The 15,449-nt window shown below is 42.8% G+C and overlaps 1 protein-coding gene across 1 annotated transcript in view; it reads left to right on the top strand.

Moving 5' to 3' along the window:
• Nucleotides 1–10,393: 10,393 nt before the first annotated feature.
• hpxa (hemopexin a) overlaps nucleotides 10,394–15,449 on the top strand; it is a 39,169-nt gene continuing 34,113 nt past the window's right edge. The window contains exon 1 of the mRNA XM_072262432.1: nucleotides 10,394–10,494. Coding sequence (XP_072118533.1) covers nucleotides 10,430–10,494 — 65 coding nt within the window. The 5' untranslated portion in view covers nucleotides 10,394–10,429. The remainder of the gene's footprint in view (nucleotides 10,495–15,449) is intronic.

Genomic DNA, 15,449 nt, shown 5'->3' with positions numbered 1-15,449 from the left:
TATCTTTCCTGTAACGCCGTAGGTATTTATTTTGTTAAGCGGCTTCATGTGTGGCTCCTTATGTGTGGATACCAGTAAATGATATCCACTGCCTCTCCTTTGTCCTCCCAGCTTTTTACTTCCTCAAAGAACTCTAACAGATTTGTCAGACAAGATTTCCCTTGACAGAAACCATGCTGACTTTGACTTATTTTATCATTAGTCTCCAAGTCCCCTGAAACCTCATCCTTATTATAGAGTCCAACACTTTCCCAACCACTGAGGTGATGCTAACTGGCCTACAATTTCCTTTTTTTTTCCGCTTTCCTCCCTTCTTAAAGAGTGGAGTGACATTTGCAATCTTCCAGTCCTCTGGGACCATGCCAGAATCAAGTGATTCTTGAAAGATCATGACCAATGCATCCGTTATCTCTTCAGCAACTTCTCTCAGGACTCTGGGTTGTAGTCCACCTAGTCCAGATGACTTATCCACCCTAAGACCTTTGAGTTTGCCTTGCACTTTTTCCTCTGTAATAGCAACGGCACTTACTTCTGCTGTAAGACACTCACAGACTTCTGGCACTCTGCTGGTGTCTTCCAGAATGAAGACTGATGCCAAGTACCCATTAAGTTCATCTGCCATTTCATCGTCCCCATTACTACTTCACCAGCATCACTTTCCAGTGACCCTCGCCTCCCTTTTACTCTTTATATAACTGAAAAATCAACAGGAAAGTAAATTGCTTGACCAGGAGGGAAGATCGCGACGGAAAACTATCAGGATTTATAATGTTCCCGAAGGAGTGGAGGGATTGTTGATGATGGAGTTTGTAGAAAAGTTGCTGTGGGAAGCGCTGGAGGTTCATAGTCATAGTCATACTTTATTGATCCCGGGGGAAATTGGTTAATTCCCCAGACTATGGAGATTGAAATTGAGAGGGCGCATCGTTCGCTCGTCCTGAGACCTCCCGGAGACAGAGAAAGTAAACCGCGCTCAATAGTATTGAGTTTCCTTTGATTTAAGAGCAAGGTGGAGATTCTACGAAGGGCCTGGGGTAAGAAGAGGGTTTTTGGAACAGGAAGTTAATATATTTCGATCATGATTACTCCCCGGCCGTCCTAGAGAAACGGAAGGAATATTCCGAAGCGAAATGAATATTAAAGCAAGAAAAGATTAAATTCTAAACCCCGTACCCTGCTAAACTGAGAGTATCTTACGCAGGTGGGATACAGCAATCTCAGACGGTGGAAGAGGCGACTACAGACATGAGCAACAGAGGGCTGCCCATTAGCATGGTCAAACCAAGGGAAAGTCTGGCTGAGCAGTTATCCCGATCTGCTTGGGAAATAGTAAGAGAACCGAGAAAGCATCGGACGGGAGGGGGACGAGAGAATGATATTAGGAAGAGACTGTGAGTTCTCCGAGGGCAGCCCTCACCTCCTCCAGAAGAGCCATAAGGTTTGACTAACTTTAAAAGTGCTGATAAACTAAACGGAAGCAAAAATAGACGGTGATATACCTATCTCAAGAAATACATATCATAATGTGGATTTTATATTACTCAATTTTTTTTATTCGTTCACTCACTCCTTTTTCCCCACCTAAATGAGAATATATACATGGGAGGAATACACAGGGAAATCATTTCTGTGTAATGGACATAGATTTTTTTACTTACTTTTATAGGTACTGCAGCGGGGGCTCTCAACTCACAGGTAGGGGGGGCTATCCCCCACGGATAGACGTTTCCTCTAGCTCAACCCAGGGTAATCTAGAGACCCCAGCCTTGGAATCACAACTTCGTTACCTTTTTTTATTATTCGCGTTCTTGGTTCTTACTTGTTCAGGGAGTAGATCGATTAAGTTATATTCTGCAAATTTCAATGATAAATACACATGGCTAAGGACAAGGTAAAATTCATTTCTTTTAATGTCAATGGGCTGTTAAATCCAATCAAACGCAATAAAATTCTATCAAAAATGAAAAAAGAACAAGCCCATGTAGTATATTTACAAGAAACTCAGTGATAATAAGCATGGAAAATTAAAGAGAATGGGCTTCACTAATTTGTTTTTCTCCTCATATAAATCAGGACATAGAAGAGGAGTTGCTATTCTCATCTCAAGCAAGCTAAATTTTGAAAAAGTATTCGAAATGGGAGATAAGGAGGGCAGATATATTCTGGCAAGGGGGAATTTAGATGGAAATCCAGTTACTTTATTGAATATATACGCACCCCCAGGAAGTGATATTAGTTTCTTCCGGAAAATTACTAATATTATGATAACGGAAACAGAAGGTCTCTTGATATGTTGGGGAGACTTAAATTTACAATTACAACCAAAGTTAGACGCTTCCAATAGAAAAACTTATGAAACAAAGTCCTTACATAAGAAAGTTAACACTCTTTTTGAGGATGTTGATCTAATTGATATATGGAGGGACCTTTTCCCCGACAGAACGGATTACACTCATTATTCTGCCCCCCCCCATTCCGTATATACAAGAATAGACTATTTCATAACATTTGGAAAAGACGAAGACAAAATAATCACCCTGTGGAATTGGGACAATAGATGTAAGTGACCATGCACCTCTATATCAAAATCTGTTGATTTTGACCTACAATCAAAAAGTACTATTTGGAAACTAAATTCAAGTCTACTCAATGATCCCTATCTTAAGGAACAAATTAAAAAATAAATTGGTCTTTACAATGATAATGGAGAGGTTTCACCTCCCATTCTATGGGATACTATGAAGGCTGTCTTAAGAGGGAAAATTATAACAATATCTTCATATAAGAAAAAAATAAGGAATAAAACATTAGAGGAATTACAAAATAAGTTGAAGGAACTAGAAAAAAACACAAATTGAGTTTGGCACAGGATACACTAGAGGAAATTTTAAAAATTAGGAATGAAATTAATAGTTTGGCTACACAAGTAATTAGAAAAAAATTAACGTTCCTGAAACAGAGACACTATGAAAGTGGATCTAAATCAATGAAAATACTGGCGTGGAAACTGAAAAAAATAGCAGAAAATACAATTCATAGAATTATGGATCCAAGAACAAAAGCAATAAAAAATAAGCTAAGTGAAATTCAAGAAGCTTTTGAAATGTTTTACAAAACTCTATATTCCAATGTTCTGGGGGAAGCATAGCCCAGACTGACACCTTCCTGAATTCTTTAGAGTTACCCACTTTAAGCAAAGAACAAAATAGAACCATGACTGCTGACATAACTGAAGCTGAACTAAAAACTGCAATTAGTTGACTTAAATTAAGCAAGTCACCAGGATCAGATGGATATACGGCAGAGTGGTATAAAGAATTTAGAAATGAGTTAATTCCTGCTTTACTCCCCACACTGAACTGGGCTCTAGGAAGGGCGCAAATGCCACTCAGCTGGAAGGAGGCGATAATCTCAGCTATATCGAAAGAAGGCAAGGATAAAATGGAATGTGGGTCATTTAGACCAATATCTGTTCTTACTGTGGATTATAGATTATTTATCTCCATCATGGCCAAACGATTAGAAGAGTTTCTACCCACACTGATACAGAATGATCAGACAGGTTTTATACAACAACGCCAAACACAAGACAATATACGAAGGACACTTCACATTATGGATCATATAAAAAAATGAAATTGAAGCAATAGTGATAAGTGTGGATGCTGAAAAGGCATTTGATTCGGTTAATTGGAATTTTCTTTACAGAGTTTTACATAGATTTGGTCTACATGACACAATTATTAAAACTATACAGGCACTATATGACAATCCTACTGCTAGGATTTAAATCAATGGATATTTATCTAATAGCTTTACCCTAGAAAGGGGCACGAGACAGGGTTGTGCATGGTCACCGTTACTCTTCGCATTATATCTGGAACCATTAGCTCAATACATCAGACAAAATGAAGATATCAGGAGAATTACTATTAAAGGGACAGAACATAAATTGGCCTGTTACACAGACACATTTGATCTATCTAGGGCAATATGGCCAATTATCAGGATACAAGATCAACATAGATAAAACCCAACTACTTTCATATAACAATAGCCCACCAAGAGAAATTGAAAGTAGATATCCTTGGGCATGGCTAACAAAGTCTGTCAAATATTTGGGCATCTTTATGCCAAAAGATTTGTCAAAATTATCAGAATGCAATTAGCAGCCTATATATAAAAAAATTAAGGAAGATATAACAAGGTGGAACCTAATTCCTTTTCTTGGTCTCAGTTCAAGGATTGAATCTATTAAAATGAATATACTGCCCAGACTACTATATCTCTTTCAGACCCTACCAATAGAGATTAACCAAAATCAATTCAATGAATGGAACAAGATGCTATCAAGATATATATGGCAAGGTAAGAGGCCTAGAGTTCGTCTCAAAACTTTGCAATTAGCTAAGGAAAAGCGGGGGATGGAGCCTACCTTCTCTTAGAGATTATTATTTTGCAGCACAGTTGAGAGCCGTGATATACTGGTGCAACACATCATGTGGCGCTCAATGGAAAAACATTGAGGACAGAATACTTTCCATCTCCATACAGGCAATTTTGGCTGATAACAACCTACAAAGTTACATAAATACTATTGATAACCCATAGGTGAAATAGAATCTTAATATATGGAAAACTATTATAAAAGATTAGAGAGAGACATTGCAATTCTTAAATGGTGTGCATGTGACTCGGATTTTACGCTGAACAAACTGGACAGCTAAAGGAATAACAGCTATGTGCAATATAATGAAAGAAGGAACACTGTTCAGTTTTGAAATGCTCAAAGAGAAACACTTATCAGAAAAACAAGACTTTTATTGATACTTACAGATGCGACAGTATGTTAATAGGACGGTTAAAAATGTAACCAAGGCAACTACATGTTTGATAGAGCTATTTAGAAAAGCATATAATTCAGACAATGGTAGTAGAATTATTTCAAGTGTGTATACGGGTTTGTCAAATCTTAAAAAATATAGACTTCATACATTAAAACAAAATGGGAGAAGGAAGGAGGGATAATAATATCTGAGGAAGACTGGACAGTAATATGGAGGTATCAATGGAAGTGTACCAGTTCACAGAAATGGAGGGAGTTCAGGTGGAAAAACTTGATAAGATATTTTATTACACCCTCTCAGAAATCCCATTATGATAGTAACCTCCCCGTTTGCTGGAGAAATTGTGGAAATCAAAATTTCCACATTTTCATATTTATCATATTATCATATCATATTTATCAAATTATCATATTTTCTGGGAATGCCCCGTTATCAAAGACTGTTGGAGTGGGATACACAATGCCCAACAAGACATCTTTAAATGTGAAATACCCTTAGAAAGTAAGAATATATATAGAATAGTATTGCACAGTAAAGGCCCTTCAGCCCACAATGTTGTGCCAACCTTCAAACCCTGCCTCCCATATAAGCCACCACCTTAGATTCCTCCATATACCTGTCTAGTAGTCTCTTAAACTTCACTAGTGTATCTGCCTCCACCACTGACTCAGGCAGTGCATTCCACGCACCAACCTCTCTGAGTAAAACACCTTCCTCTAATATCCCCCTTGAACTTCTCACCCCTTACCTTAAATCCATGTCCTCTTGTATTGAGCAGTGGTGCCCTGGGGAAGAGGCGCTGGCTATCCACTCTATCTATTCCTCTTATTATCTTGTACACCTTCATCATGTCTCCTCTAGTCCTCCTTCTCTCCAAAGAGTAAAGCCCTAGCTCCCTTAATCTCTGATCATAATGCATACTCTCTAAACCAGGCAGCATCCTGGTAAATCTCCTCTGTACCCTTTCCAATGCTTCCACATCCTTCCTATAGTGAGGTGACCAGAACTGGACACAGTACTCCAAGTGTGGCCTAACCAGAGTTTTACAGAGCTGCAACATTACATCGTGACTCTTAAACTCTATCCCTCGACTTATGAAAGCTAACACCCCATAAGCTTTCTTAACTATCCTATCCACCTGTGAGACAACTTTCAGGGATCTGTGGACATGTACCCCCAGATCCCTCTGCTCCTCCACACTACCAAGTATCCTGCCACTTACTTTGTACTCTGCCTTGGAGTTTGCCCTTCCAAAGTGTACCACCTCACACTTCTCCAGGTTGAACTCCATCTGCCACTTCTCAGCCCACTTCTGCATCCCATCAATGTCTCTCTGCAATCTTTGACAATCCTCTACACTATCTACAACACCACCAACCTTTGTGTCGCCTGCAAACTTGCCAACTCACCCTTCTACCCCCACATCCAGATCGTTAATAAAAATCACGAAAAGTAGAGGTCCCAGAACAGATCCTTGTGGGACACCACTAGTCACAATCCTCCAATCTGAATGTACTCCCTCCATCACCACCCTCTGCCTTCTGCAGGCAAGCCAATTCTGAATCCACCTGGCCAACCTTCCCTGGATTCCATGCCTTCTAACTTTCTGAATAAGCCTACCATGTGGAACCTTGTCAAATGCCTTACTAAAATCCATATAGATCACATCCACTGCACTACCCTCATCCATATGCCTGGTCACCTCTTCAAAGAACTCAGGCTTGTTAGACACGATCTGCCCTTCACAAAGCTATGCTGACTGTCCCTGATCAGACCATGATTCTCTAAGTGCCTATAGATCCTATCTCTAAGAATCTTTTCCAACAGCTTTCCCACCACAGATGCAAGGCTCACTGGTCTATAATTACCCGGACTATCCCTACTACCTTTTTTGAACAAGGGAACAACATTCGCCTTCCTCCAATCCTCCGATACCATTCCCGTTGTCAACGAGAACATAAAGATCCTAGCCAGAGGCTCAGCAATCTCTTCTCTCGCCTCGTGGAGCAGCCTGGGGAATATTCCATCAGGCCCCAGGGACTTACCTGTCCTAATGCATTTTAACAACTCCAACACCTCCTCTCCCTTAATATCAACATGCTCCAGAACATCAACCTCACTCATATTGTCCTCACCATCATCAAGTTCCCTCTCATTGGTGAATACCAAAGAGAAGTATTCATTGAGGACCTCGCTCACTTCCACAGCCTCCAGGCACATCTTCCCACCTTTATCTCTAATTGGTCCTACCTTCACTTCTGTCATCCTTTTTTTCTTCACATAATTGAAGAATGCCTTGGGGTTTTCCTTTACCCTGCTCGCCAAGGCCTTCTCATGCCCCTTCTTGCTCTTCTCAGCCCCTTCTTAAGCTCCTTTCTTGCTTCCCTATATCCAATAGACCCATCTGATCCTTGCTTCCTAAACCTCATGTATGCTGCCTTCATCCACCTGACTAGATTTTCCACCTCACTTGTCACCCATGGTTCCTTCACCCTACCATTCTTTATCTTCCTCACCGGGACAAATTTATCCCTTACATCCCGCAAGAGATCTCTAAACATCGACCACATGCCCATAGTACATTCCCCTGCAAAAACATCATCCCAATTCACACCCGCAAGTTCTAGCCTTATAGCCTCATAATTTGCCTTTCCCCAATTAAAAATTTTCCTGTCCTCTTTGACTCTATCCTTTTCCATGATAATGCTGAAGGCCAGGGAGCGGTGGTCACTGTCCCCCAGATGCTCCCCCAGATGCTCACCCACTGAGAGATCTGTGACCTGACCCGGTTCATTACCTAGTACTAGATCTAGTTTGGCATTCCCCCTGGTTGGCCTGTCCACATACTGTGTATATCCCTCAAGGATGGTTGAAAAGAGATAGATATATTTAATGAATATACTGCTGGTGGCTGGTAAAAAGGCCCTCACCAGGAAATGGTTATCACAGGAGAGCCCAACTTTAAACGTATGGATGGAAATGACAATGGACATTTACAAAATGGAGAAGATAACAGCATCTGCTAATCATAAGTTGGAACAAATTGATTCATACTGGGAAAAATGGTTTAACTACGTAACACCTCATAGGCCTGATTTTATTCTCACAGGTCAATGAATATTTTGTAAAAAAAAAGATCACTCCCTACTTTGTCAAACTTTAAAACTGCTGGATTACCAGCATCCTTCGGTGGGCTCGAACCACCAACCTTTCGGTTAACAGCCGAACACGCTCACCAATTGCGCCACAGAGATGCTGCCTGGCCTGCTGCTGCCAGAAACTTTGATGTGTGTTACTCCCTACTTTGTACATAGTTTTCTTCCTTTGATTGTTCTATCTTTCCTTTCCTTTCTATAAGTGTATATGTCATATAAATATTATGTGGAGATTTGTGACAAATATGGCTATATGATATATATGTACAGTAGCTGAAATACATCTTATGGAAATGTTTGTTTGATGACAAATTTCAATAAAAAATAAATTACAAAAAAATAAAAACTTTACTAAGTTATGGGAATGACTTTAATTTAGTTCATAATATTGTCTTTATTTACAACCTATAGGGCTTTTGGGGTAGTTTAGTTTTCACTTGATAAAGAATTAGTTTTATTTCCCAACTTTCTACACCACACTTCAGTCTAGTTGGCGGCAGTAATGCACCTTTAAGTTGGATTGCCAACTGCTATTAAAAATCCGAAGAAGGTCCAACTGCTGGTGAGTCCGAATCCTGGCAACAACACCATGAAGACAAAAGAACACTCCAAGCAACTCTGTGAAAAGATTATTGAAAACAAGTCAGGAGATGGATACAAGGAAATTTCAGAGTCACTGAATATCCCGCGGAGTACAGTTAAGTCAATCATCAGGAAATGGAAATAATCTGGCACAGTTGTAAATCTGCTTCAGTAGTTGAGATGGGGGAGACTGTGCATACAACTGCTGCCGGGATGCTTCACCAGGAGCAGCTTTATGGGAGAGTGGTGAAGAGAAAGCCATTATTGAAAAAGCTCAGATGGAATCTCAGCTAGAGTTTGCCAGAAGGCTTGTGGGAGACTCTGAAGTCAGCTGGAAGAAGGTTCTATCATCTGGTGAAACCAAAATTAAGCTTTTTGGCCATCAGATTATGTTTGGTGTAAACCGAACACTGCACATCAAAAGCACACCATCCCTACCGTGGTGCTGGCTGCATCTTGCTGTGGGGATGCTTCACTGCAGCAGACACTGGAAGGCTTGTGAAGGTAGAGGGTAAAATGAATGCAGCAAAATACGGGGAAACCCTGGAGGAAAACCTGATGCAGTCTGCAAGAGAACTGTAACTTGGGAGAAGATTTATTTTCCAGCAAGACAAATGACCCCAAGCATAAAGTCAAAGCTACACAGAAATGGCTTAAAAACAATAAAGTTAATGTCCTGGAGTGGCCAATTTAGAGTCCAGACCTCAATGCAATTGAGGATTTGTGGATTTAAAAAGGGCTGTTCACTGACGATCCCCTTGCAATCTGACAGAGATTGAGCAGTTTTGTAAAGAAGAATGGGGAAGAATTGCTGTGTCCAGATGTGCAAAGCTGATAGAGACCCATCCACACAGGCTCAAGGCTGTAATTGCTGCCAAAGGTGCAACTACTAAATACTGACTTGAAGGGGTGAGTAATTATACAATCAATTAGTTTGTGTTTAATAATTGTAATAAATTTAGACCAGTTTGTAGAAATCTGTTTTCACTTTGACATGAGTCTTTTCTGTTGATCACTATCAAAAAAGGCAAATTAAATCCACTGTGATTCAATGTTGTAAAACAATAAAACATGAAAACTTCCAAGGGAGCATGTATCTTTCTATAGTCATTGTATACACATTACTGTAATTTACAGCTTATTTTATGTATTGCAATATACTGCTGCCACAAAACAACTGATGTCATGATGTGTGCCAGTGACATTAAACCTGGTTCTGACTGGAGGAAAGTATAGGGGGATGTCAGGGCTGGATTTTTTACACAGAGAGTGGTGGAAGTGCGGAACACGCTGTCAGAGATGGTGGTAGAGGCAGATACATTCGGGACATGGAAGAGACAGATAGGCACATGGATGATGGAGAAATGGAGGGTTATGTGGGGGGGGGGGAAGGATTAAAGTGATCTTGGAGAGGGTTAAAAGCACTGTGTGCCTAAGGGCCTGGATCGTTCTATGTTCTTTGTTCTATGTTCTGTATTGTGCTGCCTGTGACCTTTAGAATGATCACCGTGTCCCCAGGAGACAGGCCAAGGATGAAAGGGTGCAGGGACCGGTGCTAGACACCGTGATCTGCCGATACGCTCCGTGCTCCCCACACAGACAGAGGCACAGAGAACTCAGGAAGGAGTGTCAATGGTTTGTTCTCAGAAATCAGGCACTTGTTTACTTGACACACACACATTGGCATTTGTTGTCCAGAATCTGGTGCTTTGAGAACAACTTGTGAAAGAGTCCAAGCACTGGGGACAGTTTGTTCTGGCTCTAAGCCATGTTTGCATTGGGTGAGGGGGTATATATATGGCCCCAGCCCCGTTCTCTCAGTGCAGGCTGTACCTCTGAACCAACATGAAGCTACTGCTCGGAGACCTGTGCCTCTGCTTGGTTGTGGCTCTCTCGCTCTTCTTCCCTGGGTGAGTACTGGCTAAAGAAGGATTCCTCCCTGCCTTCCCATCAGTCACAGACCGGGCCATGGGTAGCAGTGCTGAGTAGACATCTGAGTGGGGATGGACAGAGACACAAGGGTAGAGCCACTGCCTCACCACACCTTCTCCCTGTGACCATGTGGGATTCCCCAGGGTGCTCCCATTGCACAGTACAGACCCTTGGGCCCACAATCTCATATAGACCTTTCAACCTACTTCAAGATCAACTTAACCCTTCCCTCCCACATAACCCTCCATTTTTCAATCATCCGTGAGCCTCTCTAAGAGTCTCTTCAATGTCCCGAATGTACCTGCCTCTACCACCACCCCTGGCAGTGAGTTCCACACACCCACCACCCTCTGTGTAAAAAAAAACTTACTTCTGACATCCCCCCTATGCTTGCCTCCAATTACCTTAAAATATGCTAATTCCACCCTGGAAAAAGTCTCTGGCTGTCCACTCTATAGATGCCTCTTATCATCTTGTACACCTTGATCAAGTCACCTCTCATCCTCCTTCAGCCCGAGCTCACTCAACCTTTCCTCACAAGACATTCTCTCTAATCCAGACAGCATCCTGGTAAATCTCCTCTGAACCTCTCTATATCTTCCAAATCCTTCCTGCACAGAGGCGACCAGAACTGAACACACTATTCCAAGTCAGTGAGTTCCTTCACACATCCCGACAATGCACAGGGCTGGGGGGGTTAATTGCCTCCAGTGTGTGGGTGAGGGGTTGAATTGCTGGGAATGTGTGGAGAGTGAAATGGGATCAGTGTAAATGGGTGCTGTCTTGTCAATAGACTTAGAGTTAATTTATTTCTTATAGAGACGATAACTGGATCATTCAGGGGCACCACGGTAATGCAGTGATTAGCGCATAACTATCACGGCTCGAGGAATCGGGAGTTTAATCCCAGCATAATAATAGAGTTGTTGTGATGGGTGATTTTAACTTTCCTAATATTGATTGGCTTCTCCTGAGTGGAACGGGTTTAGATGGGGTGGAGTTTGTTAGGTGTGTTCAGGAAGGTTTCCTAACACAATATGTAGATAAGCTAACTAAAGGAGAGGCTGTACTTGATCTGGTATTGGGAAATGAACCTGGTCAGGTGTCAGGTCTCTCAGTGGGAGAGCATTTTGGAGATAGTGACCATAACTCTATCTCCTTCACCATAGCGCTGAAGAGGGATAGGAGCAGACAATTTGGGAAAACATTGAATTGGGGTAGGGGGAAATATGATGCTATAAGGCTGGAACTTGGGAGCATAAATTGGGAGGAGATGTTCTCAAGGAAATGCACATCAGAAATGTGGTAAATGTTCAGGGAACATTTGCATGGAGTTCTGCACGGGATGTTCCACTGAGGCAGGGAAAGAATGGTAGGGTTAAAGAACCATGGTGTACAAAGGATGTAGAAAATCTAGTTAAGAAGAACAGAAAAGCTTACAGAAGGTTCAGGAAACTAGGTAATGTTAGAGCTCTAGAAAGGAGCTCAAGAATGAAATTCGGAGAGCTAGAAGAGGCCATGAGAAGACTTTGGTGAGCAGGACTAAGGAAAGCGCCAAGGCATTCTCCAAGTATATGAAGAGCAAGAGGATGAGCCGTGTGAGAATAGGACCGATCTGATGTGATAATGGAACTGTGTGCATGGATTTGGAGAGGTTAGCGGAAGTACTTAATGAATACTTTGCTTCAGTATTCACCAGTGAAAAGGATCTTGGCAATTGTGGGGATGACTTGCAGCAGACTGAAAAGCTTGCGCATATAGATATTAAGAAAGAGGATATGCTGGACCTCCTTACCTTATAAATTACCTAGGGTTGCCCATAGCCCTCTATTTTTCTAAGCTCCATGCATCTGCCCAGGAGTCTCTTGAAAGACCCTATCGTATCCACCTCCACCACCATTGCTGGCAGCCAATTCCATGCTCTCAACACTCTCTGCGTAAAAAACTTACTCCTGACATCTCCTCTGTACCTATTTCCAAGCACCTTAAAACTGTTCCCTCTCACGTTAGCCATTTCAGCCCTGGGAAAAAGCCTCTGACTATCCACACGATCAATGCTGTCCATCATCTTATACACCTCTATCAGGTCACCTCTCATCCTCCGTCACTCCAAGTAGAAAAGGCCGAGTTCGCTCAACCTATTCTCATAAGGCATGCTCCACAATCCAGGCAACCTCCTTGTAAATCTCCTCTGTACCCGTTCTATAGTTTCCACATCCTTCCTGTAGTGAGGTGAACAGAACTGAGCACAGTACTCAAGTGGGGTCTGACCAGGGTCCTGTATAGCTGCAACATTACCTCTCAGCTCTTAAACTCAATCCCATGTGTGTTGAAGGCCTTCTTAATCACAGAGTCAACCTGCGCAGCTGCTTTGAGTGTCCTATGGACTCGGACCCCAAGATCCTCCTGATCCTCCACACTGCCAAGAGTCTTACCATTAATACTATATTCTGCCATCATATTTGACCTACCAAATGAACCACCTCACACTTATCTGGGTTGAACTCCATCTGCCACTTCTCAGCCCAGTTTTGCATCCTATCAAAGTCCCATTGTAACCCCCTGACAGCCCTCCACACTATCCACAACACCCCCAACCTTTGTGTCATCAGCAAATTCACTAACCCATCCCTCCACTTCCTCATCCAGGTCATTTTTTAAAATCACAAAGAGAAGGGGTTCCAGAACAGATCCCTGACGCACTCCACTGGTGACCAACCTCCATGCAGAATATGACCCATCTACAACCACTCTTTGCCTTCTGTTAGCAAGCCAGTTCTGGATCCACAAAGCAATGTCCCCTTGGATCCCATGCCTCCTTACTTTCTCAATAAGCCTTACACAGGGTACCTTATCAAATGCCTTGCTGAAATCCATGTACACTACATCTACCGCTCTACCTTCATCAATGTGTTCAGTCACATCCTCAAAAAATTCAGTCAGGCTTGTAATCCAGGGAGTGTGGAGCACAGATTCAAATATCACTGTGATGATTGTACGTTCTAGTACTAGTTGTTTGGCAACAATAAAGTATAAAGTAAAGTAAGGCACGACCTGCCCTTGACAAAGCCATGCTGACTATTCGTAATCATATTATGCCTCTCCAAATGTTCATAAATCCTGCCTCTCAGGATTTTCTCCATCAACTTACCAACCACTGAAGTAAGACTCACTGGTCCATAATTTCCTAAACAATCTCTACTCCCTTTCTTGAATAAGGGAACAACATCAGCAACCCTCCAATCCTCCAAAATCTCTCCCATCCCCATTGATGATGCAAAGATCATTGCCAGAGGCTCAGTAATCTCCTCCCTTGCCTCGTCCAGTCCCGGTGACTTATCCAACTTGAGGCTTTCCAAAAGCTCCAGCACATCCTCTTTCTTAATATCTACATGCTCAAGCTTTTCAATCCATCGTAAGTCATCCCTACAATCCCAGTAGTGTGATTGACCCTTCATGTTCCTAACTTCCATCCACAGAGACTCCGTAGACAATCCTTCCATGACTTCCTCCTTTTCTGCAGCTATGACACTATCTCTGATCAACAGTGTCACACCTCCACCACTTTTGCCTCCCTCCTTGTCCTTTCTGAAACATCTAAAGCCTGGCACTCGAAGTAGCCATTCCTGCCCCTGAGCCATCCAAGTCTCTGTGATGGCCACAACATCATAGCTCCAAGCACTGATCCACAATCTAAACTCATCGGCTTTGTTCATAATACTCCTTGCATTAAAATGGACAGATCTCAAACCATCAGTCTGAGCGTGTCCCTTCTCTATCCTCTCTCTCGCACTGAATCCAAGATTTCTCCATGTGTGAGCCAACCGCCTCTTCCTCTGTCTCTTCAGTTCGGTTCCCACTCTCCAGCAATTCTAGTTTAAACTCTCCCCAGTAGCCTTAGCAAACCTCCCCGCCAGGATATTGGTCCCCCTCAGATTCAAGTGCCAGCCGTCCTTTTTGTACAGGTCACGCCTGCCCCAAAAGAGGTCCCAAAGATCCAGAAATCTGAATCCCTGCCCCATGCTCCAATCCCTCAGACATGCACCTCACTCTATTCCGTTACTCATCGTCTCGTGGCACAGGCAATAACCCCAAGATTACTACCTTTGAGATCCTGCTTCTCAACTTCCTTCCTAACTCCCTGTAGTCTGTTTTCAGGACCTCCTCCCTTTTCCTACCTATGTTGTTGGTACTAATATGTACCACGACCTCTGGCTGTTCTCCGTCCCACTTCAGGATATCGTGGACACGATCAGAAACATCCTGGACTCTGCCACCTGGGAGGCAAACTACCGTCCGTGTTCCTTTCCTGCTATCACAGAATCACCTGTCTGACCCCCTAACTATAGAGTACCCTATTACTGCTGCCTTCTTCCTTTCCCTACCCTTCTGAGCCACAGGGCCAGACTCCGTGTCAGAGGCACGGCCACTGTTGCTTCCCCCAGGTAGGCCATTCCCCCCCCAACGGTATTCAAACAGGAGTACTTATTGTTAAGGGGGACAGCCACAGGGGTACTCTCTAGTATCTGACTCTTGCCCTTCTCTCTCCTGACTGGTACCCACTTATCTGTCTCCCAAAGCCCCGGCGTGACTACTTGCCTATAGCTCCTCTCTATCACCTCCTCACTTTCCTTGACCAGACAAAGGTCATTAAGGTGCATCTCCAGTTCCCTAACCCGGTCCCTAAGGAGCTGCAGCTCGATGCACCTGGCACAGACGTGGCCATCAGGGAGGCTGGGAATCTCCCAGACATCCCACATCTGACAGCCAGAACAGAACACTGGCCTCACAGGCATACTTCCTGTTTCTATTCTTCACAAGTTACTTACCTCACCTCGACCTGTTATCACCAAAGCCCAATTGAGCCAAAGCCCTCCTACTCTGACTCCCTCTACTCCCTCACCCACTCGATCAAACTGCCAAAGAAAAAACC

The sequence above is a fragment of the Mobula birostris genome, chromosome 7, assembly GCF_030028105.1.
Source record: "Mobula birostris isolate sMobBir1 chromosome 7, sMobBir1.hap1, whole genome shotgun sequence".
Lineage (NCBI taxonomy): Eukaryota > Metazoa > Chordata > Chondrichthyes > Myliobatiformes > Myliobatidae > Mobula > Mobula birostris.
This window is presented reverse-complemented; position numbering and strand designations above follow the sequence as displayed.